The 18,867-nt window shown below is 41.7% G+C and overlaps 1 protein-coding gene across 1 annotated transcript; it reads right to left on the reverse strand.

Annotated features, from left to right (window-relative positions):
- Positions 1-1,683: 1,683 nt before the first annotated feature.
- Positions 1,684-14,377, reverse strand: thbs1b (thrombospondin 1b). The gene is made up of 23 exons (XM_067571899.1): positions 14,167-14,377; positions 13,897-14,004; positions 13,137-13,696; positions 12,812-12,887; positions 12,372-12,455; positions 12,124-12,233; positions 11,398-11,523; positions 10,328-10,424; positions 9,253-9,426; positions 8,849-9,025; positions 8,571-8,744; positions 8,264-8,391; positions 7,998-8,150; positions 7,468-7,686; positions 7,259-7,366; positions 6,687-6,846; positions 6,439-6,557; positions 5,043-5,277; positions 4,658-4,885; positions 4,242-4,513; positions 4,029-4,126; positions 3,785-3,924; positions 1,684-3,652 (listed from the first exon to the last, which is right to left on the reverse strand). Exons 2-23 carry the CDS (start codon positions 13,958-13,960, stop codon positions 3,645-3,647), a joined length of 3,510 nt encoding a protein of 1,169 aa, XP_067428000.1. The 5' UTR covers positions 13,961-14,004; positions 14,167-14,377; the 3' UTR covers positions 1,684-3,644.
- Between the last annotated feature and the right edge of the window lie 4,490 nt (positions 14,378-18,867).

The raw sequence follows: 18,867 nt of genomic DNA on the forward strand, positions 1-18,867 counted from the left end.
ATAAATAACCCAAACTGGGCTGTCATTGTTCATAAGCATGTGTTCATAATTGACTTCCTGGATTAAAAAGGACTAAAATTTCATAGCATAGCCCATAAAAGAACAGTGAGTCATCTTACACCTAGTTCATGAAAGGCTCTTAGTGAACATGTTTGAGCACACTGTCTGGAAGGTCTTTCCACAGTAAAAAGCTCTGGTGCACAGGAAAGGATGTTTGTCTTTTCTTAGGATAAACTGAAGAAGAGCTTGGGTTTTTTGCATGAGCAAAGATGTAGCCACCATGGCCAAACACACAAAGACAGACTAACTCACAGAAACTCAAACATCAATAGAACATCTACAGAATGTCAGAGGACGCCACAGTGCAGGGCACATTGTTTCATTGACCAGTGAAATGAAGTTAGTCCAGGTCCAACTTATATTCAGTTTAATTGGGTCGGGTAGGGTATAGTTTCATTGCTGTGGGACTCAGATTTGTGTGTTAATGTCAAATATTCAATCAGAGTGAACTTGTGATCACCTCTGATTGCATGGAGTGTTGTAATTATTGCAGGAGAAAAATATGTTGTTTGATGTGCGATAGAAAGTGTGAACTGTGAGGTATTACCACTCTTTAAGATCCTGCTGCTTGTTAATTGGTGACTCATCAGGTTTTCTGCCAGTTTTGGTGTGGGTCACTTCTGTTTGACCGCATTTTGGATTGGGTCCTTGAGTTCATTTGGATCAGGTCTGACTGTCCTTGGGTCCCTTTTTGGTTTCTTACTTGGAAAATATTTCAGATTCAGGAAGGTTTTCCACAAGTCTGTTTCTTCTAAAGTTTCTTCCAAACTTTTGGACCCATGAAGACCTCTACCAGTGATCTATGGGACATCCAGTGCAGAAAGATCACAACATCAACTGTTTTAATGCCAAAGATGGAGACACAAACACTGCAGTCAGCAATAAGGGTATAGATATCAGAAATAAAAAGAATTTCCAGGAGAAATAGATGTGTTGCTGTAAAGGGGTGAACAAAATTAGAGGAACATCTTAAAATAAATTCAGCACTCCTACTTTGCAAAACTTATGATGTTAACATTTTGTTGAGATTTGTGTTAATTCATATATAAGACCAAAGTTTGTGGTGTCACAATGTTGTGTTCTTGTTATTTTGTCCACCAGTGGATCATTTTAGTCACTGTCTCCCAAAGCCATTCAGCCAATGTCAAGGTTTGTGTCAGCCTAATATTTGCTCGACGTGTTGTTTAACCCTCTGCACAGAGGTCAGTGCAGATCACAGAGGGGTCAGGCAGATCAAGCTAAGGAGCAGACGTCTGTGCCACATTCCTCATGTGGCCTTCATCACAGAGACCATGTGTGCCTCTCTGCAGACAGAAAGGACTGAAAGTACAACTCTACTTGTGCCTCGGGGGAACTAGGCAATCATTTTGACTTTGAGCGCATTCAAGCGTTGAGCATTGGGGCTACAGTGGACCTAATGAAAGCCGGGTATCTTTGTGATGTCCTCTGGTTGGAAGAGGCCTACAGTAAGTCTAGTCTGAGTCATACCAGTTTGTTTTTAATCTAAAACATTTATATTTTTCACATCATCTAAACAAACTCTAGAGTTGACTAATGATGAAAAAAATAAAATAGCTCCAATCTGATGTCGGTTTTCGAGACAAACAAAAGCACAGACAAAAATGAGAATTTTAACAACTATTTATTGTCTTGAAGTATGTAACAAAATAATCGCTATGAACAAAAACAGCATTTTGCTTTGTACAACTAAGAAAATGTTTACAGACAAGCAAAACTAATTGTACAAAAATAATGGTAACATTGATACACAATAACAAAAAAAAAGTAAAAACGATAAAGAACAGAACATCCTCACGTCAGTGTGCAAACCGTTTATACAGATGGACACGTGCCCCTTTGTCAGGCAACAAATCCTGATAAATTATTTAAATAGCATTTATCTACACACACGCACACACACACAAATCAACCTCTCACAAACAGCTAAGACAAAACAGAACAATAATTTATCTGCTAAAAACAGCATTGGACATACATGATAAAGCAAAATTATTTATAAAAAAGAAATCTCCCATTTTACTGTCATTTTCACTAGGGTAGAACACGGGATTGGGAGCTCGGTTGTGTTTTTAGATATGAAATGTCATACTATTTACAACTCATGCTACAGTAGCACTGAGATCATTTCAAAGGAATATGAAAAAGTACTTAGGTTGTGTTTTTGTTTGATCAAATTATATAACAGCAATGAGGTAATATTTGTACATCAAAGATTTCCTTTGTTTTTCATCTCTCTCTGAAGAAAAGCCACACAAGTCACATACACTTCATGCTAAGTAGCCCTATCTGAAGAATACCTAATTCACTTTGCACAGCGGGAGATGATAGACACTGACAAGAGCATACATCTTGCTTCTGAAACCTGACTGTACCTTATTTTGGTCAGTTTGCACTGTGATGTTGGATGGATGTTTCTACTTTTTTAAAGTATTCAAATTGCCTTTGCTGCCTACATTGTAGGCAAAAGTCAATAAATTACATGTATTTACATGATCTCTAATTAAAACCTCAAAAGATGAGGGATATAAGTCTCTTCAATGACCAAGGTTTTGATTTGGGATGGGGGAGTATTATGGAGGGAAAACTGCCTTTGAGGTGGTTGGCTCTGGAAATTTTCTATTAAACATAATCCTTGTGTATTTTTTCTTTACTGGTTTGATATGGGAAGATCATCAATTCCATCTCACCCTGAGAGTTGTTTAGTTAACCAGACAACACCAACAAAGCCCATGATACTTGCATGTTTATAATATAGCTAATCTAAACTTAATTTTGGATTTCTTATTTCTGTAGTTCTTCTCTACATGGATTCTTAGGTATATGGGTAAATGTACTTTCTTGTTCCATCCAAGGCCAGACTACCACATACATGCATGAATGCAAACATCCACAACATCATGTTCCCCTTATTTCTAAGGCACTCCTCTCCCAATAGTTTTCTTCAGTCACAAGTCACAACAAAGATTCCTAAAAATATTACTGCTTTCTTCATCCTTTGAGTCCTCAAAAGTTGTATCATTCACAATCTACGTCCTGGTAAAGCAAAGGGAATATTTCATCAGTTTTTGTCTTTGGGATGTCCATCCAGAAGATAAGGTAATAAGGCACACAGGCTGAAGAAGTGACATAGAAGGACAGAGAGAGATGTAAAGGTTTGGAAGTGCATAGTTGTCTATGGGGAGCCGTTCCCGCACAGAGATGAATGAGGTCTTTCAGAGAGCAAGAAAGCAGGGAGAGCTGGGCTAGAAAGGTGTTGGTGTCCTACTGGCAAAGCTAGAGGGCATATTTTCTTTTTTCCCCAGCTCTCCCTGCTCTTGTGGATGCTAAGGGTGGAGGAGAAGGGGCTCTCTGATCCTCAACTGGCAGTCAGCCGGTTGGTGCTCTGCCCAAACCAGCTTCAAGTTACCCTGAGGCTGACCACATGCCCTTCGCCCTGTCCAAGTGTGCGTGATGCAGAAGAAAGAGTTGCGGAGATAAATCGGTCCCTGGACTTTGCATCAGAATACATAAGTTCATACTTTATACAAAAAGGTGCATTCCTCAGAGCTTCCTGCGCCGTGCATTTATGCATCTGTTAAAAGAAAGAGACATAAGGTAAGGAGTTGGACCTCTAGGACATCAATTTTAAGAGCAGAACATCAAATGTTTGCTACGAAGCTGCTTTTGCAATCATATTTTTATTTAATTTTATTTAGATTCTCACCTCTGCATTCATACTTGAGGTCTGAGAAGTATACCATCTCCTGTGAGAAGACAAACAGACCTAGCCTGCCGCCTGCATATGTCTTGTCATAAATGCTACCAGAATCTGCCATGATCTTCTTGCCTTCATACATCACAACTCTGTGGGAATTAAGGAAAAATTAAAGATGGTGAGGTCCAAAGCTTGGAATTTTTACATGTGGAGAGGAAATATCTATGTGGACTAACAAATATCATCTGCTCACCTAATATGTCCTGTTCTTGGTCTGTGGATCAGATGCCATCTGTAGGCGGTGAAATCTTTCCATCCAACATTCTTAGGGTCATGCCAGAGAGTGCGGACCTAAAGCATGCCAAAATAAATAGTCATGTGTTGATCTTTTCATACATCCTTAATCACATATTAAAATATGCATTTGGGGATAGAACCTCTTTATAAAGTCCACCAAATATCTTACCTGTCCTGGTGTATTTCCTGTGTGCCAGAGGGCATTCCTGAGGTGCTCTCCTGGGCCAGTGGTGGAGTTGACCACTTTGATGGAAAGGCCAGAGTAGCCCTGGGCTTTGGTGGGTTTATTTGACCAGTAGGTCTGTGTGATCTGCTTCCACATCACCACATAGAACCTGGAACTAGACTGGTAACCAAACACGAAGCCGGCGTAATCATCATCCCTCTCGGTGTTGATGAAGAAAGTCCCACTGAAGTCCACTGCATTGAACTCATGGTAACCTAAAGACATAAAAAAATCAAGTTGGAGAAATTTCACCACTGCAACAGCTCAGAAAATTCTGTCCATCTATTCACCATTCTGCAAACAAACCAGAGAAAAATGGTGTTCACTGTGCAGACAATCACACAATCTGTTTTACTTACCAACAGCAATGCCAGGGTCACAGTTGACAGTCTGAACCAGTTCTTTGCCCTGATGACGGACGACCCAGTTAGGATCAATCTGGGAGGTGCCTTTGGGGTCCAGAGGAACCATCTGGAACTTGCGGAAGTCTGTCTGACTAATATCAAAGTTCTCTGGACACACGTCGTAGATGTCAGGCACATTGTCTTGGTCAAAGTCATCTTTGCAAGCATCTCCACGGCCATCACCTGAAAAGTATTTCATAAATATTCATTAATTAGGTTGACCACAGTCTTTTGAAGACCTCTAGCAATGCTGAGCACTGTGTATCAATGTGTTGCTGCTTCAGAACCCTTTAGGACAACCTGCATCCTTTCAGGTTGAAGCATGTTCCATTATGCTCACCATCAGCGTCCAGCTGGTCAGGGTTGTGGGCCAGTCTGCAGTTGTCCTTTTCATCGGGGATGCCATCATTGTCATCATCGTGGTCGCAGGCGTCTCCCTTGCCGTCCTTGTCATGGTCAGCCTGGTTGGCATTGGGGATATACGGGCAGTTGTCCAAGTTGTTCTGGTGTCCATCCTCATCAATGTCCTGGTTGCTGTCACACTTGTCTCCCACACGGTCATCATCTGAATCCACCTGCAATGGTAAAATTTGTTTGCGTAAGTTATGTCTTAATGTATAATTTAAGAGAACTGTGACGCATTAACACGTTAACACAGGTGATTACATTCCACAGTGTTCATTTCCTTTCACCATAGCGTTTCCTGACTGCCCTTGTTCTTTTCATCTCCCCTCTGTTTCTTTCATTAAGGACTTTCCTTAGGCTCCAATCACTCTTTGCTTCTGTAAAGCTGTCAAGCTCAATTTGTCCAAGATCTGTCGGTAGTTTTCATCTACTGTCAATCAAACATCACTCCTCAAGATTCTGTGCTTCTCCAACTCCAATTTGCTTGTTGAGCACTGCCAGCATCTGCAGTGAACAGCGAAGTAATATTAGTCCTACTTGGCAGGACTAGACGCACCTTGCGGCTCTAAGAAATAATAATGGCAGGGAGGATGAATGGAAGGAGATGGGGGAAGGATAAGATAATGGGTAACTGTAAAATCCAAAATTCTTAAATAGGAAATAGGGATAACTCCCTAACTAACTAAGAATAATTTAATAAATAGAAAAACAATTTTTGAAGAAGGCATTTTTGTGCAGTTTTTGTACTCCTTGGAACAGCAAATAACATTGCTGCTTCCATGTCCAGACTTGTTTCTTTGGACCTTTAATTGCACTGTGCAATTCACTCTTAAAGACCGCATCATTGTAGATTTGGAGGCCCTCCTCCTTTCCTCACCCTCATCCTGAGTCTCGTTGTTCAACACATTCCTTTTTCTCAGTGTAGCATGGCACAGGTGGACTGAGCAAGCCTGTCCTGTGGTGTGCCGACAGGGCATGCACACCGCCCAGGGCCAGCCCATTCCTCAGTAATATTCAGCTTAGGGCCTCTTTCCTCACATTAGCCAGCTAACGTCAATGGGCTATTGAAAAGACCCCTAGCCCCCCACCACGCCTTATTGAACTGATGTGCCCTTGAGCTGCACATGGGATTTACTCCACCTTTACATGGTGTGATAAAGCTTAGACAGCTACACAGGGCTAATGACTGAGGCTCTCTCTCTTTCAATTGGAGAGATATATGCTGAGCTATAGAGAAAGGCAGAGAGATGAATGTGGATTATTGTTGAGGAGTGAGGTGGAAGGAAATGGGAAAGGGCAGTGTGTATATGTATGTGTGTGTGTCCACACACCTGATCAGGATTATGTTCCAGGGGGCAGTTATCACACATGTCTCCCACTCCATCCAGATCTGTGTCTCTCTGGTCGACATTGTACACATAGGGACAGTTGTCCTTCTCATTTAGAATGCCTGGGAAATGAATGGACAATGTGTGATTTTAATAAAATATATTACTAAAACAGTATGAGCTCATTTCAGTGCAGACCTAAAAATATAGATGTCCCTAGGATTGTTTTTATTAAAGTTTCCGGTCCTTACCATCTCCATCGATGTCCACAGCGCAGGCATCTCCCTCTTGATTGTTGTCTGTGTCTGTCTGGTCTGGGTTACTGTCGTAGGGGCAGTTGTCACAGCGGTCACCAACGTCATCACGGTCATAATCGGACTGCCTGGGGTTGTAGACGAATGGACAGTTGTCCTGTTGGAGAAAAGAGAAATACAGAGAGTTGAGGATAGGTTTTCAGGTGCAGTCCTTGTCATTTGCCATCAGACTCTAAGTGGATTTATTTATGAGGGAGTGATGTGGGATGAAAAGGTGCTTTATTTTTAGGCCATGTCCCAATTCTAACATTGGGATTAGCGGCACACAGTGCAGCTCCTTCAGACTCGTGCCTCAGTGTTGGAATTTGAGGTTTTGGCTCAGGCCAAGGAGAAACTTTTTCTTTCCTTCTGAGCCTCCCCTCCCCACCCCCCTCTCCACCTGCCTTCTTATTATACAGCATGAATGATGAATGTAAAAGTCACAATCGTAGCTTGCTGGCAGCCAGAGTGAGCAAACACACATACTCACTTGTGCACTGTCATTGCCACATCTGGAGATTTTCACTTACCCTGTCATCAGGAATGCTGTCATTGTCATCATCATTGTCACAAGCATCTCCAATGCCGTCCTTATCATAATCTTCCTGTCCAGAGTTAGGGAGGTTGGGGCAGTTGTCCTGAAAAACAGAAAACACAATCAGACACTCAGAAATGATAATATTCGTATAGGTAATTTGATTCTTTAATCTCAGTGTCTTACTGCTTCAGCAATACCTACCTTTTTGCAGTGGTAGGTGGCATTCTCCACGCAAACCAAGTCAGCATTGGGCCATCCATCCAGATCTGTGTCCTCTCCACAGATATGACCATTGCCAGCGTAGCCAGGTTTGCACTCGCAACGATACATGGGATCAGCAAAGTGTCCGAGGTAGTTACAGCGGGCGTTTTTGTTGCAGTTGTGGCTTCCGTCAAGACAGGGATTACGGGGTGTGCACACCTGGAGAGTGAATGAGGGATGAATAGTAATAACAATTAGTAATCAGAATAGCTCTGCATAGTCCAAATTCATGACATTCTGTAGAAAGGCAGACATTCATCAGAGTAAATGAACATTGTCATGCCCTGGGGACACAAGTGTACTTGTACCTTACACAAACTATTTGTGTTATCAGTATCAATTAATGATCAGTCTGATCGACTTGAAAATCTTTCTGTCATCAGTCAGATAAACTCATGAACACATCAGAGCCTTTGCTCTTTTCTGCTCTTATTGGCTTCTTTTTTTGACAAAGACAGGACTGTACTTGCCTGTTTCTTAGCAGCAGCCTGCTCCACACCTCTGCCAAACGGCTGGGGTCCAGAGTAGCGAGAAGGACATGGCAGGCAGTTGTAGCCAGGATCTGTGTTCACACAGCGGTGCGCACCATTAAACTCAAAGCAAGCGTCTGGAACCTCCTTGCACTGTTTTCAGGGTAAAAAGAACAACAATACTTATCCGGAGACTGGGCAAATATTACATCAAACATCAAACTTAGCTGACAAAATCAGAATAAAAAGATCTGTGAAATTTTTACCTCATCAACATCTTTACACTTGATACCATTGCCGGTGTAGCCAACTGGGCACTTTCCGCACTTCCAGGAACCATCAGGGGAACTGATGCACTTGGCCCCAGCAAAGCAGGGGTTGGATAGACACCCATCTGAAAACAGCAATGTTCATGCCCATTATCAAGACATCTACAAAATCCAAGGTATTATTTAGTTGTAACCTTTTTTAATCAGGTAAATGACAATGATCTCATAATGAAGGGAGATCTGGGTATATAAACATATAATTCCATAATTTAAAGAAACCCTGCTAATAATCAGAATGCCTCACCAATGGGACAAGCTTTCTTGTTGCACATCTGGGTATCTTTGGTTTCACCAACACACTCTTTGCCACCATATTTTGGTGCAGGGTCATTGCACACACGTTTACGAATCTGGACACCACCTCCACATGTAAGACTGCAGGTATCCCACGGTGACCAGGGTCCCCAGTTGCCATTGACTAAGGAATACAAGGAGGACACATGTTGCATTATTAATTGCTATCCTTGCTGTAGAGATCACAGAAATGCACCCAGGCTGTGAATATCAGATGGTGGGACTTACTGGGGCATGGAGACTTCTGACACTTCTCGGTTTGCCTGCCCTCTCCCTCACAGTCCTTGCCTCCAAGCTGGGGGGTGGGGGAGTTGCAGAGGCGGATACGGGTGATGACACCAGCACCACAGGTGACAGAGCATGATGACCAGGGTGACCAGTGGCTCCAGTTGCCATCCTGCTTGACTGAAAGCCGCAAAAATAGGTCAGAGGTCAGGTATCACGAAGTAAAGCGTTGCACCACTGTGGCACTCAATCATAAAAACCATTATGGCACACAGGCTGGCAAAACTCTATTCAAATAATGATAGTACAATAATAGATAAATTAATCACATTAATCATTAAGGCTGTTTGACTTTATCTGTATGTTAGTTTGTGTTTAGTTGATGGATGTATGTTGTGTTAACTCACAGCGCTTGTCACACTCCTGGAGGTAGCATTCGCGGGTCTGCACAGAGGTACCCTCACAGTTGTTATTGATACGGTCGCAAGAGCGCCCACGCTGCTGGATGCCCCGCCCACATGACACGGAACAATGGGTCCATTCAGACCACGGCGACCAGCCGTCCTCTGCATAGTCGCTCGCTGAGCAGGAGGGAGAAGGAGAGAATATGAGAGAGAGGCGAAGAGGGAGACAATAAAAGAGCTATTCCACCAAGGCAGCACCCCTCCACCCCACAAACACCCCCAAGCCTAAATGAAGAAGGAAAGCTTTTAAAGCAGAGGGCTAATAGTGTGGATTTAGCTGGGACTTAGACAGAAAGAAGGCCCTCTGTTGAGAGGAAGGGCAGGGACTGACACTTTGAGAGAAGCTGGGGAAATAGAAAGGCCTACTGTCCCCAGGATACATAGGGATGCCCCATTGACTTATGTTTTCCTAAAGAGGAAACAGATTTTGCAAACATGGTCCTGGGTGTGTAATGACTTCAACAAGTGGCTGAGGTCAGGATGAATGTGGCTCCCGCTGTTTATTTAGGTTTTAGGGAAGCATTGCAGCCAAGCCTGCATAGGTATGAAGAACATGTCACTTCTCTTCATGTAGAAGATGGCTTTACTAAACAGCCAACCAATTTTCCATCCCGCTCTAACCAATTTGGCAAATTACAGCCGTTTCAACTTGAAGATTCAAAGATGTTTTGGAGCACAAAGCACCAATGTTCCAAACACATAAGCACCCTTTCATTTACTCGGATGTTAGTGCAGTTAAATCATCTCTAAATTAACTCTGTTTTCCCTTGAATAGAAACCTTTACATCTAGGGAAATATTTGTGGCTTTTTGTTTTATATGGCAAATAATTTCTCAGTGAATGGAGCAGTGTTTGAATGCTCCATCTGTTGGTTGAAATGTATACATTCTAGCTTACAGAGGCCATTTATACAGTAGCTTATAGTACAGGTTTACATAACTGTAATTACAGTGTACTTCCCTATAGCTGTGCAGATTCTAACAATATGAGTTTGGGTTTAGAGAACAGAAAAGCTTACGTGTTCCACAGCGCGGGCAGCACTCTCCATCAGGAACAGTAGCATTAGCGCAGGGGATCAGAGGGCAGGAGATCTTGCGGCACACAGTAGCAGAGTTCTGCACAAACAGAGAGACAATATTTATGAAAAATTCATTTCAGGTGCTGTATTTATTCCTTATTTTCAAAAGTAACTGAGACACTACTAAACAGTGTCAAGTAGGGTTGATTGTTGTGTAAACTTATTTATACTAGTACGTGTTGCTGGGTGATTTTCATGTCCGTGCAACAAACTCATTAAATTGCCTATTTAACATCTGAGTGTGCACAGATGGCTTTACCAAGCCAGAAAAACTAAAAGGCAGAATTCTGGCTGAGAACGAAGACCCCTGCAGACTACCATCTGCCCACTGGGTCAGGCGAGGGTGGGAATAAGGCCAAACTCCTAATAATGGAAGTTGGTTTCACTGTAGAACCGGACTGGGCACTGAGCCCTAAACAAGTAAAGCCAGCCTGCCAGCACAACCTGTGTGTGTGTGTGCACTGTGAATGACTCAGGGATAACGACTGCCTCTAAGTATGCATGCTAATGCTCTCCCTGCTGGATCTGATAACTTACAGGGGGAAAGGGGGGAAATAGGGACAACTAGTGTACCAGAAGAAGAGGACATCAGGAAATGAAGCCCCTCTGTGAAATGCAGGGATCTTCGCTGCAAAGTATTTTTCACCTGACCCCATCCCTTTTTTCAACTTGTCAGAGCCAAGGTCTTTTCTTAATTATGGCCAATGCATCACTTAAAGTCTGGTCAAGTCCCTCTAGGCCGCACTTCAGTTGAACTTCTGACAACGGGACTCTCATTACAGCTGTAACTGCTGCTGGCTTTCTGCCAGGCCTTCACACTACTAATTACTGACCAGATCAGTTGAGTGGTTTTAAGTGTGTGTGCCTTGGTGTGGTTACATATCACTGTGTGTGTGTGTGTATGTGTGCATGTACAAACAAGTCAGACAATAGAGTGTGTCCCCTCACACGTGTGTCCAAGTGCTCTTAAGACAAATTTCTGTTGTTTTCACAACCTGTCAAGATCTCACCTGACAAGTGCACTCGGTGCAGTCATCAACGGTCCACTCGTCTCTGTTCTTGTGCACAATACCATTGTGAATGCAGACGCCACTGTGAATACCGATGTGGGTCTTAATCAGCTTGTTTTCATCCGTCTGGTATAGGAAAAGCAGACAAAAAAAAAGTTACAGCACAAGGTCATTTGTTTGTTTTTATACCAAAAATACATATAAAAGATGGTGATATGCAGCACTTCAGTTGAACTTCTGACAACAGAGCTCTCATTACAGCTGTAACTGCTGCTGGCTTTCAGGTAGATTGAGGTAGACAAGTTTATAGGAATTATACAGTGTTAATGCAAAACTGAAACTTTCTTCAAGTTTAGAGAAACTGTTTTAAAAAATAAAATTATGTACTACTAAAAAATGTAGCAGCTATTGATGATTAAGGATGTCATCTAAAGTTTCACTGCAGCTATATTCAGATGTATGGTGCCATTCACTACAAACTGCAACAGGCTCCCTTGTTTTCCAAGTGCTCAAATTATTCTTAATCACATTTGATTAACAATAAAAATAATTTTAAAGTGCAAAACCTAACAAATACCACCTCCCCTTAGCTGAGTTTACAGTATGTTATTTTGCTGGAGAGCTGTGCACAGGTGGTGACCCCACACATCTAAGACACACACAAACACACATAGGCAGACACACATGCAGCAGACAGGGAGACAGTCAAGTGAGTTTGACCCTTACAAGCTGGCGGAGTTCATTGGACAGCTCCTTGACCACCACACCGAGACCCTTGAGCTCCTTAAACATGCTGACCAGGTCCTCACAGGAGAAGCCACAGACCATCTGCAGATCTTCACCAGAGCAAAATAAGAGAGACAGATCATACATATTTGCTTTCTCATTCTATTGTAGTCCTGTCAGTCTCAGATGTGAGCCTGGTCATAATACGAAGTCTACTATATGTCAAAGTAACATGCAGCAGTGTTTACCTTTAGACTTATGTCCAGTGTACTCTGTTCTGATGGCTGAAGAGCCATTGAGATTCTCCAGGATCATGGTGTCAGTCGTCATTGCTGAGGATAGAGCAGTACCATAAATCAAATCACATATCTGTACACTCATACATGCACTTAATTTATTAGAGTACCACACATCCCATGCCGCTATAAATTATGATGAAAAGCGACACGTTAATTCTCCTGCAGCACAGAGAACATACTTTGAGACCACAGCAGCCTGAGATATTTGTAAACTGGCATTCCACTGTAACAAGCAGTAAACAGCTTCCCAGAGAGTGTTTTTTGTAGAAATCAGCAGGGAAATTAATTATATACACATGTTTTTGATAAGGACTCGCTGGTGTTTGGCGGTACTTGAGGCAGATGAATGATGAGTAAACACACAAGACGTCTTGATCATAATTACTCACAGCTTTGGCATCCTTTGTTGCGGAGGATGGCATCTAGTGTTGTTCCAAACACAAACCGTACGTTTTGCAGGACCCCCTGTAAGCATCAATGTTCAGTTTAAGCCATAACCTGGTGCAGCAGCAAATGAAACCTCTTATCATTGCATCATAGTGAAAGCATTAAATTAAACGCCATAGTCAGTCCTACTATATGTGCGTATTTTACGCATTTGAACATATTTACGCATTAAACAAAACTGTGGTGACAACGTTAAAAAGATACTTTGTCGCTTCGATAAAATCAACATTTCTATTTAACATTCAATTTCCAGTATAAAGTTCTCACCATAAACCTGTCCTTCACGGCTCCCTTCCCAACCCTGAGCTGCGCGCTGGCAGGGGTCTCCTGCGTCAGGATGCTCTGGATGGGCGCATCCAGCTCTGCGGTGTTCACCTCCTCGCATCCCGCGTACAGCAGCGCCCGGTCCTCCTGCACGAACAACGTGATATTCTTCCAGTGGCCCGTAGCCAGATCCACATCTTCGATGGAAACCACTTGCTGCTTGTTCTCGGTGGCGAAAACTATGTCCAAAGTGTTCGCCTTTCCGTTGGAGACGATCTCAAACACGGGACCGGAGCCGTCCTTCTTCTCCACGGTCAGGAGACTTCCCCGGGTCCGTTTGAACTGCTTGAAGTTGAGCAGGAGAAGGAATCCCCTCTCGGCGTGGATGGAATCGATCAGGTCCCTGAAGGCCCTCTCGGGGACCGGGGGGATCAGGCTCGGATTGAGGATCTTGTAGGCGGGGCTGTACGGGTCGTCTCCTTTCACCAGGGAGACGCCGTGGTTCTTCTTGGAGACTTGGATGAGATCAAACAAGTCATACACGCTATTGTCGTCTCGGCTCTCTGCGGGTGAATAATAATAAGCAGTCAGCCTTTGTCTGGCAGGGCACTGGACTTCAGTTGTTTTCACTTTCAATGAATGTGGAGGGTTTTTTTTTTTTTTTTTTTTTTTTTTAAATTAGCCTCTTTTTTCATTTTTTATCTGAACAGAGAAATAAAGTTTTACAAGTTCAAGTTGAATCTCTCACTTCAGTCAAACTCACCTGCGACTCTCGCACTCTCGCAGGTCCAAAGCATCAATAGTAAAAATATCCCTGTCAACTTCATGGTGCAACACCAGCCCGACTGCCTGCGACAATCACGACAACAATCTAAAAATTAAGAACATTACTGTCAATGTCAGACAAAACAGATTGATGTTCAACAGGTTGAAAACATAAAAATGCTTAACCTCGGATCACAAATCAATGAATTTATGCAGCTGCAGCAGGTGAAATAGACGCATTCATTATAACGTAATATTTGTAACTCACCTGCTCAACGAAAACAGCAGACAAAAGTAATAAAATCCTCCAAATATGTAGAAATCCAGCAATAATCCCCAAGAATGGATTTATATTGATTTTTTAAAAAGAAAAAAGTTCCAACGTGAAAAGCAGGGAAATAAAAAATCTTGCGTGTTTTTCTTCTTGATTGAAAACTTGACCCTGCTGGTATCAGCCGCTAAAAAACTCTCTTTTAAGCCGAGGGGGGACAAAGTGCTATTTAAATAGTTTGATGCCATTCCTAAGAAGTGGCCTCGTCCAATCACGGTGAGGGGAGAAAAAGGGACGAGCTTATCCTCTTAGTTCAGAGAGAGAGAGAGAGGGGGGGGGGGGGGAGAAAGAGGGAGAGGGGGGTGGGGGGTGACGAGGGACCAACTTCAGTATGTTGCACTCAGACTTTTAATGGACCAGTGTTTCCTCTCACTGGGTCCATCCATCAGTCCTCAGAGGTATTTTCATCTCAAAGAATCCCATAACGCAGACTATAAAACAACAGTAATACTTCTGCAATATTCCACTCGTGTTTCTGTGGTATGCAAAGTGAAAAATGACATAAAGTTATAAAAGTTCACTCCTGTAGTTTTTGTAGTTAGTTTTCCATAAGATCTGTCTTGTTCTATAGTGAGATTGCACAATATGTTTTAATTATAACTATTACAAATAGCTGTAATGATATACTTATAATATTCCTAGTTACAGTGTGCATGTGGTTTTTAATGTTTATCCGCAATCATTTCTTATGCTTTTACGTTATTTAATACTCATATATTTTTACTTGATCTACTATGATACTACTTGATGTCTACACTAATATTCTATATTATTCTATTTCCATGGATTCTGATTTTATTTTGTTTTTATCCTTAAATATATACTATAATTTGTCGTTCAGACATGTGCTTTTTTTAATTGAGAGAAAGCATATTTTTCCAGGTTTAATAGGTCATATCAGGTCTGAACAGTCGTGAGTTTCAGACACAGATGTCAAATATTATCCTCAGCTGGCTGCAATTCCAGCTCCAGCCGCTAGGAGCCGACGTGAGTTCACTGGAGAGTAGCCTGAGGCAGTTCAAGGTGCTGCTGCACACCTTCACTTGGTGACTTTCACTGGTTTTTGTACAAAAGACTATATATTTAACAAAATCATTAAAATGGTGATATTTAATGCACCATCCTATTTAAGTCTTTGAAAACAGTGCAAGTGGGAGTATGTCCTTTCTGATTAAGTATCAGTGAGCAAAGCACTGCATTTCTGCCAAAGTAGAAGAATAGATTGATGAAGAAGAAAAAAATACAAATGGGATAAAAGGGATAAATCATGTAGTGGCACTGAAGCATATGGCACTGTGATGAAAAACACATAAATCAATGAAAATAATATAAGCAACACTCAAATAATTTTAAAACAAACAGAAACTATTAAATTCAAGGCAAATCTTCTTTAATTCTTAGTGAAAAAAGGCAATTTTGAATTACAATGTGTTGTAGATCAGGGTCACTCCTTAAAAATCTTTGGATCATCTAAACTAAACAGTCAATCACTAAACTGTTTATACTGAATTTTAAAAAATGCTTTACATCTTATTTACAACAAGGTTACATAAATGTTTCTACTGAATATCATGTTTATTTCCAGTTTATTTCTGTTTAGTGAAGAGCACTTCCACTTAAGCTCTGGAAAAAAGCCATACAGACAAATGTAAACCAGTTGACACAGTATCACGCCAACAGAAACAAAGCAGTGATTCTCTGCAAGAGATTCACTTGATTCCTTTCTGTCACTTTATTATCTTTCAGTCTGGCTGCTACTGGCTCCACTTGTAGTTGTAGGAAATACAGTGACATCACATCCATCCGTTATTTATCAGCCGGCATCATAATATTTACCCTTTCAACCCCTCTACTCAACAGAAATATGAGAAAGGAGACATTTATTATAACAAGAAAGCGAGAGTGTTCCTTCTCCTCTGCTGTGTAAAACAGGCAGTGTTTTGACTACCTGTCGATGGAAGACAGATCTACCTTTGACAGAGAATTTGCCATTCACAGTGACAGAGAAATGCAAGCGTTTTTGGCTGCACAAAGAAGTGTAATTTATCTACTCGATGCGTAAGACACATGCCTTTATATGTAATGTGACAGGCTTCAATGCTACGAATGAATTTAACACACAGGTGTGTAGCAGTGTAGAAGGTCCCTGTGATGGAGCTGAAAGCTGGTTTAGGAGTCTGGGGATTTAACCTGTACCCTGAGGGGTCCTGAGGTCAGAGCTGAGCTGACTCTTCTGGTGCCTGCAAGTCTCAGTCTCAGATCAGGACACCTGATGGAGACTGTAGGTAGCTTGTTTCAGCCTGCGTAGGACACACTGTTGTTGCCTCAGGTGCCAAGACAATTGATTGTCTACAGCAATACGAAAATATATACTGGTAAAGATTTGTCAGTATGCATAGGTGTTAACCAGAGTGAGCAAATGGACTGACTCGTGTTTGAGTGACGCACAATTTGGGAGTTTTTTAAGTTCATTTAAGACACATGTTAATGTTAGTTTGGTTGTTTTTTTGTGAGCTTGGCCTCTGAAGAAGAAAGCATATGCAGAAAAAATGTGTTGCTGTTTTTGGCAGAAGAAATTATTAATAAAAGGATCAAGGAAGTATTTGTATGTGCGTTGCCACACACATTCACCACAGACCACTGGTGTAAAAGGGTGCATGTGCAGTAAACATGTGCACATGAACACAACACATCCTCCTCTTTTTACCCTCCTCTCCTTTCTTGTTTTTGTTCCAAAGAGGAGGAGAGGAGAAGAAAGGAGTGAAGAAACAAGGAGAGGAGAGGACAGGAGAGGAGAAGAGAAGAGAAGGAGAAACAAGGAGGGGAGAGGAGAGAAAGGAGAGGGGAGGAGAAACAGAGAGGTGAAATAAGGAGAGGAGAGGAGAAACAAAGAAGAAACAAGGACATAAGAGACAAAGAGAGGAGAGGAGAAACAGAGGAGAAACAAAGAGAGGAGAAACAGGGAAAGGAGAGGAGAGACAACTACAGTTGTTGAGAACTACACTATATACTTGCACATACATGTCATCTCACTGCCGAGTGACTATGCTCCTCTGGACCCACGTGCAGGAAATCATTTTATGACATCTGACAAAACTTTGCATAACCCCTGTCTGTCTTCTTGTAGCTGAGGTTCAGCATCTTGACAGGTCCTGACATGACCCCACCAGGCCTGCACCTTGGCTCTTACCCAAATATTGGACACACCTTGTTAAGTCATCCAGGGTTTTCTCGTAATGTAACGTCATGAAGCTGATGATTAAATGGTATAGTATATAGAAAGATGCCCCAACTAGTCAAATCCAAAGTCCAATTTCCAGTCATCTTGTGGGCTTCATGCATACTTGAACTCTTGAACTTGAACTTCATGAGCATCATAAAAGCAGGAATTTTTTCCATGCTGTATTTCTGTAATTTGTCTTTCTTGTTCTATTCTGTACACGCAACATCTATTGCATATCTGTTCTTCCTGGGAGAGAGATCCCTACTTTGTTGCTCTTCCTGAGGTTTCTTCCATTTTCTTCCCATTAAAGCTTTTTAGGGAGTTTATCCTTATTCGAATCCAGGGTCTAAGGATAGAGGATGTTGTATGGCTGGACAGATTGTGATTTATGATAATGGGCTGTACAAATAAAGTTGACTTGACTTGAATAATTGACTGTGCTGTAGTTATCCAGTTAATTTTTTGTTCCAGATGACAGGAAATGATAGATGATCTGATGATGAACTCATCATTGGTTTATGAGATATAATGTAAGCTGATCATGGCTGATTATTCAAAGGGGTCACTCATTTGTGACAATAAAGTTCTAGTCCATAATTTACTATTACTGTTAATGTGAGATCAAAAGAAGAGCAAGAAGTGAATGATATCAAATTTCAGTGAGTTTAAACTCTTTAAAAAACTTTCCCATGATGTTGCTTGTATTGTAACACTCTTGCAATCTGCGACCACAAGCCGGAGGGACCTTAGCCCACTAAACTTATTCCCATGTCCTGCTTGCAAGTACAACTAAGAGGATGACTAAGAATTTTTCCCAGTCAGCCGCTCGTATTTACAGTAAATCCAATATGGCGTGAACTTGGTGTTGGGGGGTGATGGAGGATGTGGGGGGCAGAGATTCTGTGTCAGGGCAGATCAGGGTTTGGGAGCAAACAGGAACATTTTCTTGTTGGAGGAAAATGTTACTTTGTCCAAAAATTACATTATTATAGGGGCATTTTTTTAAAATTTCCATATTGGTTATTTTTCAAACAAAAGTTTCCAGTCCCTCAAATGTGAGCATTTAGGATTTTAGGATTTAGGATTTAGCATTTTCCTCCCATCCCCTCTATGATGAGATAGTGAAGATGAAGAGCACATTCACATTCAGATTCATCCCTCCTCGGCACACTACAAAGCACCTTGGCCAGTCCTCTGTGCCAGTAGCCATCAGGCTCCACAACCAAGACTTTAAGACTTCTTGACTTTTAAGTACTGAATCCTGCACAGACCCTGGTGCACTTGCACATTGACTCATATACTCATTATATAGTCATTCATTCATATATTCATTCATATTTGTATAGGTTGGTTTATATGGTACACTATTTATTGATAGACTGTGCATATATTCACTCACTCGAGGGTCCAGTGCA

Source organism: Thunnus thynnus, chromosome 18 (assembly GCF_963924715.1).
Source record: "Thunnus thynnus chromosome 18, fThuThy2.1, whole genome shotgun sequence".
Classification (NCBI taxonomy): Eukaryota; Metazoa; Chordata; class Actinopteri; order Scombriformes; family Scombridae; genus Thunnus; species Thunnus thynnus.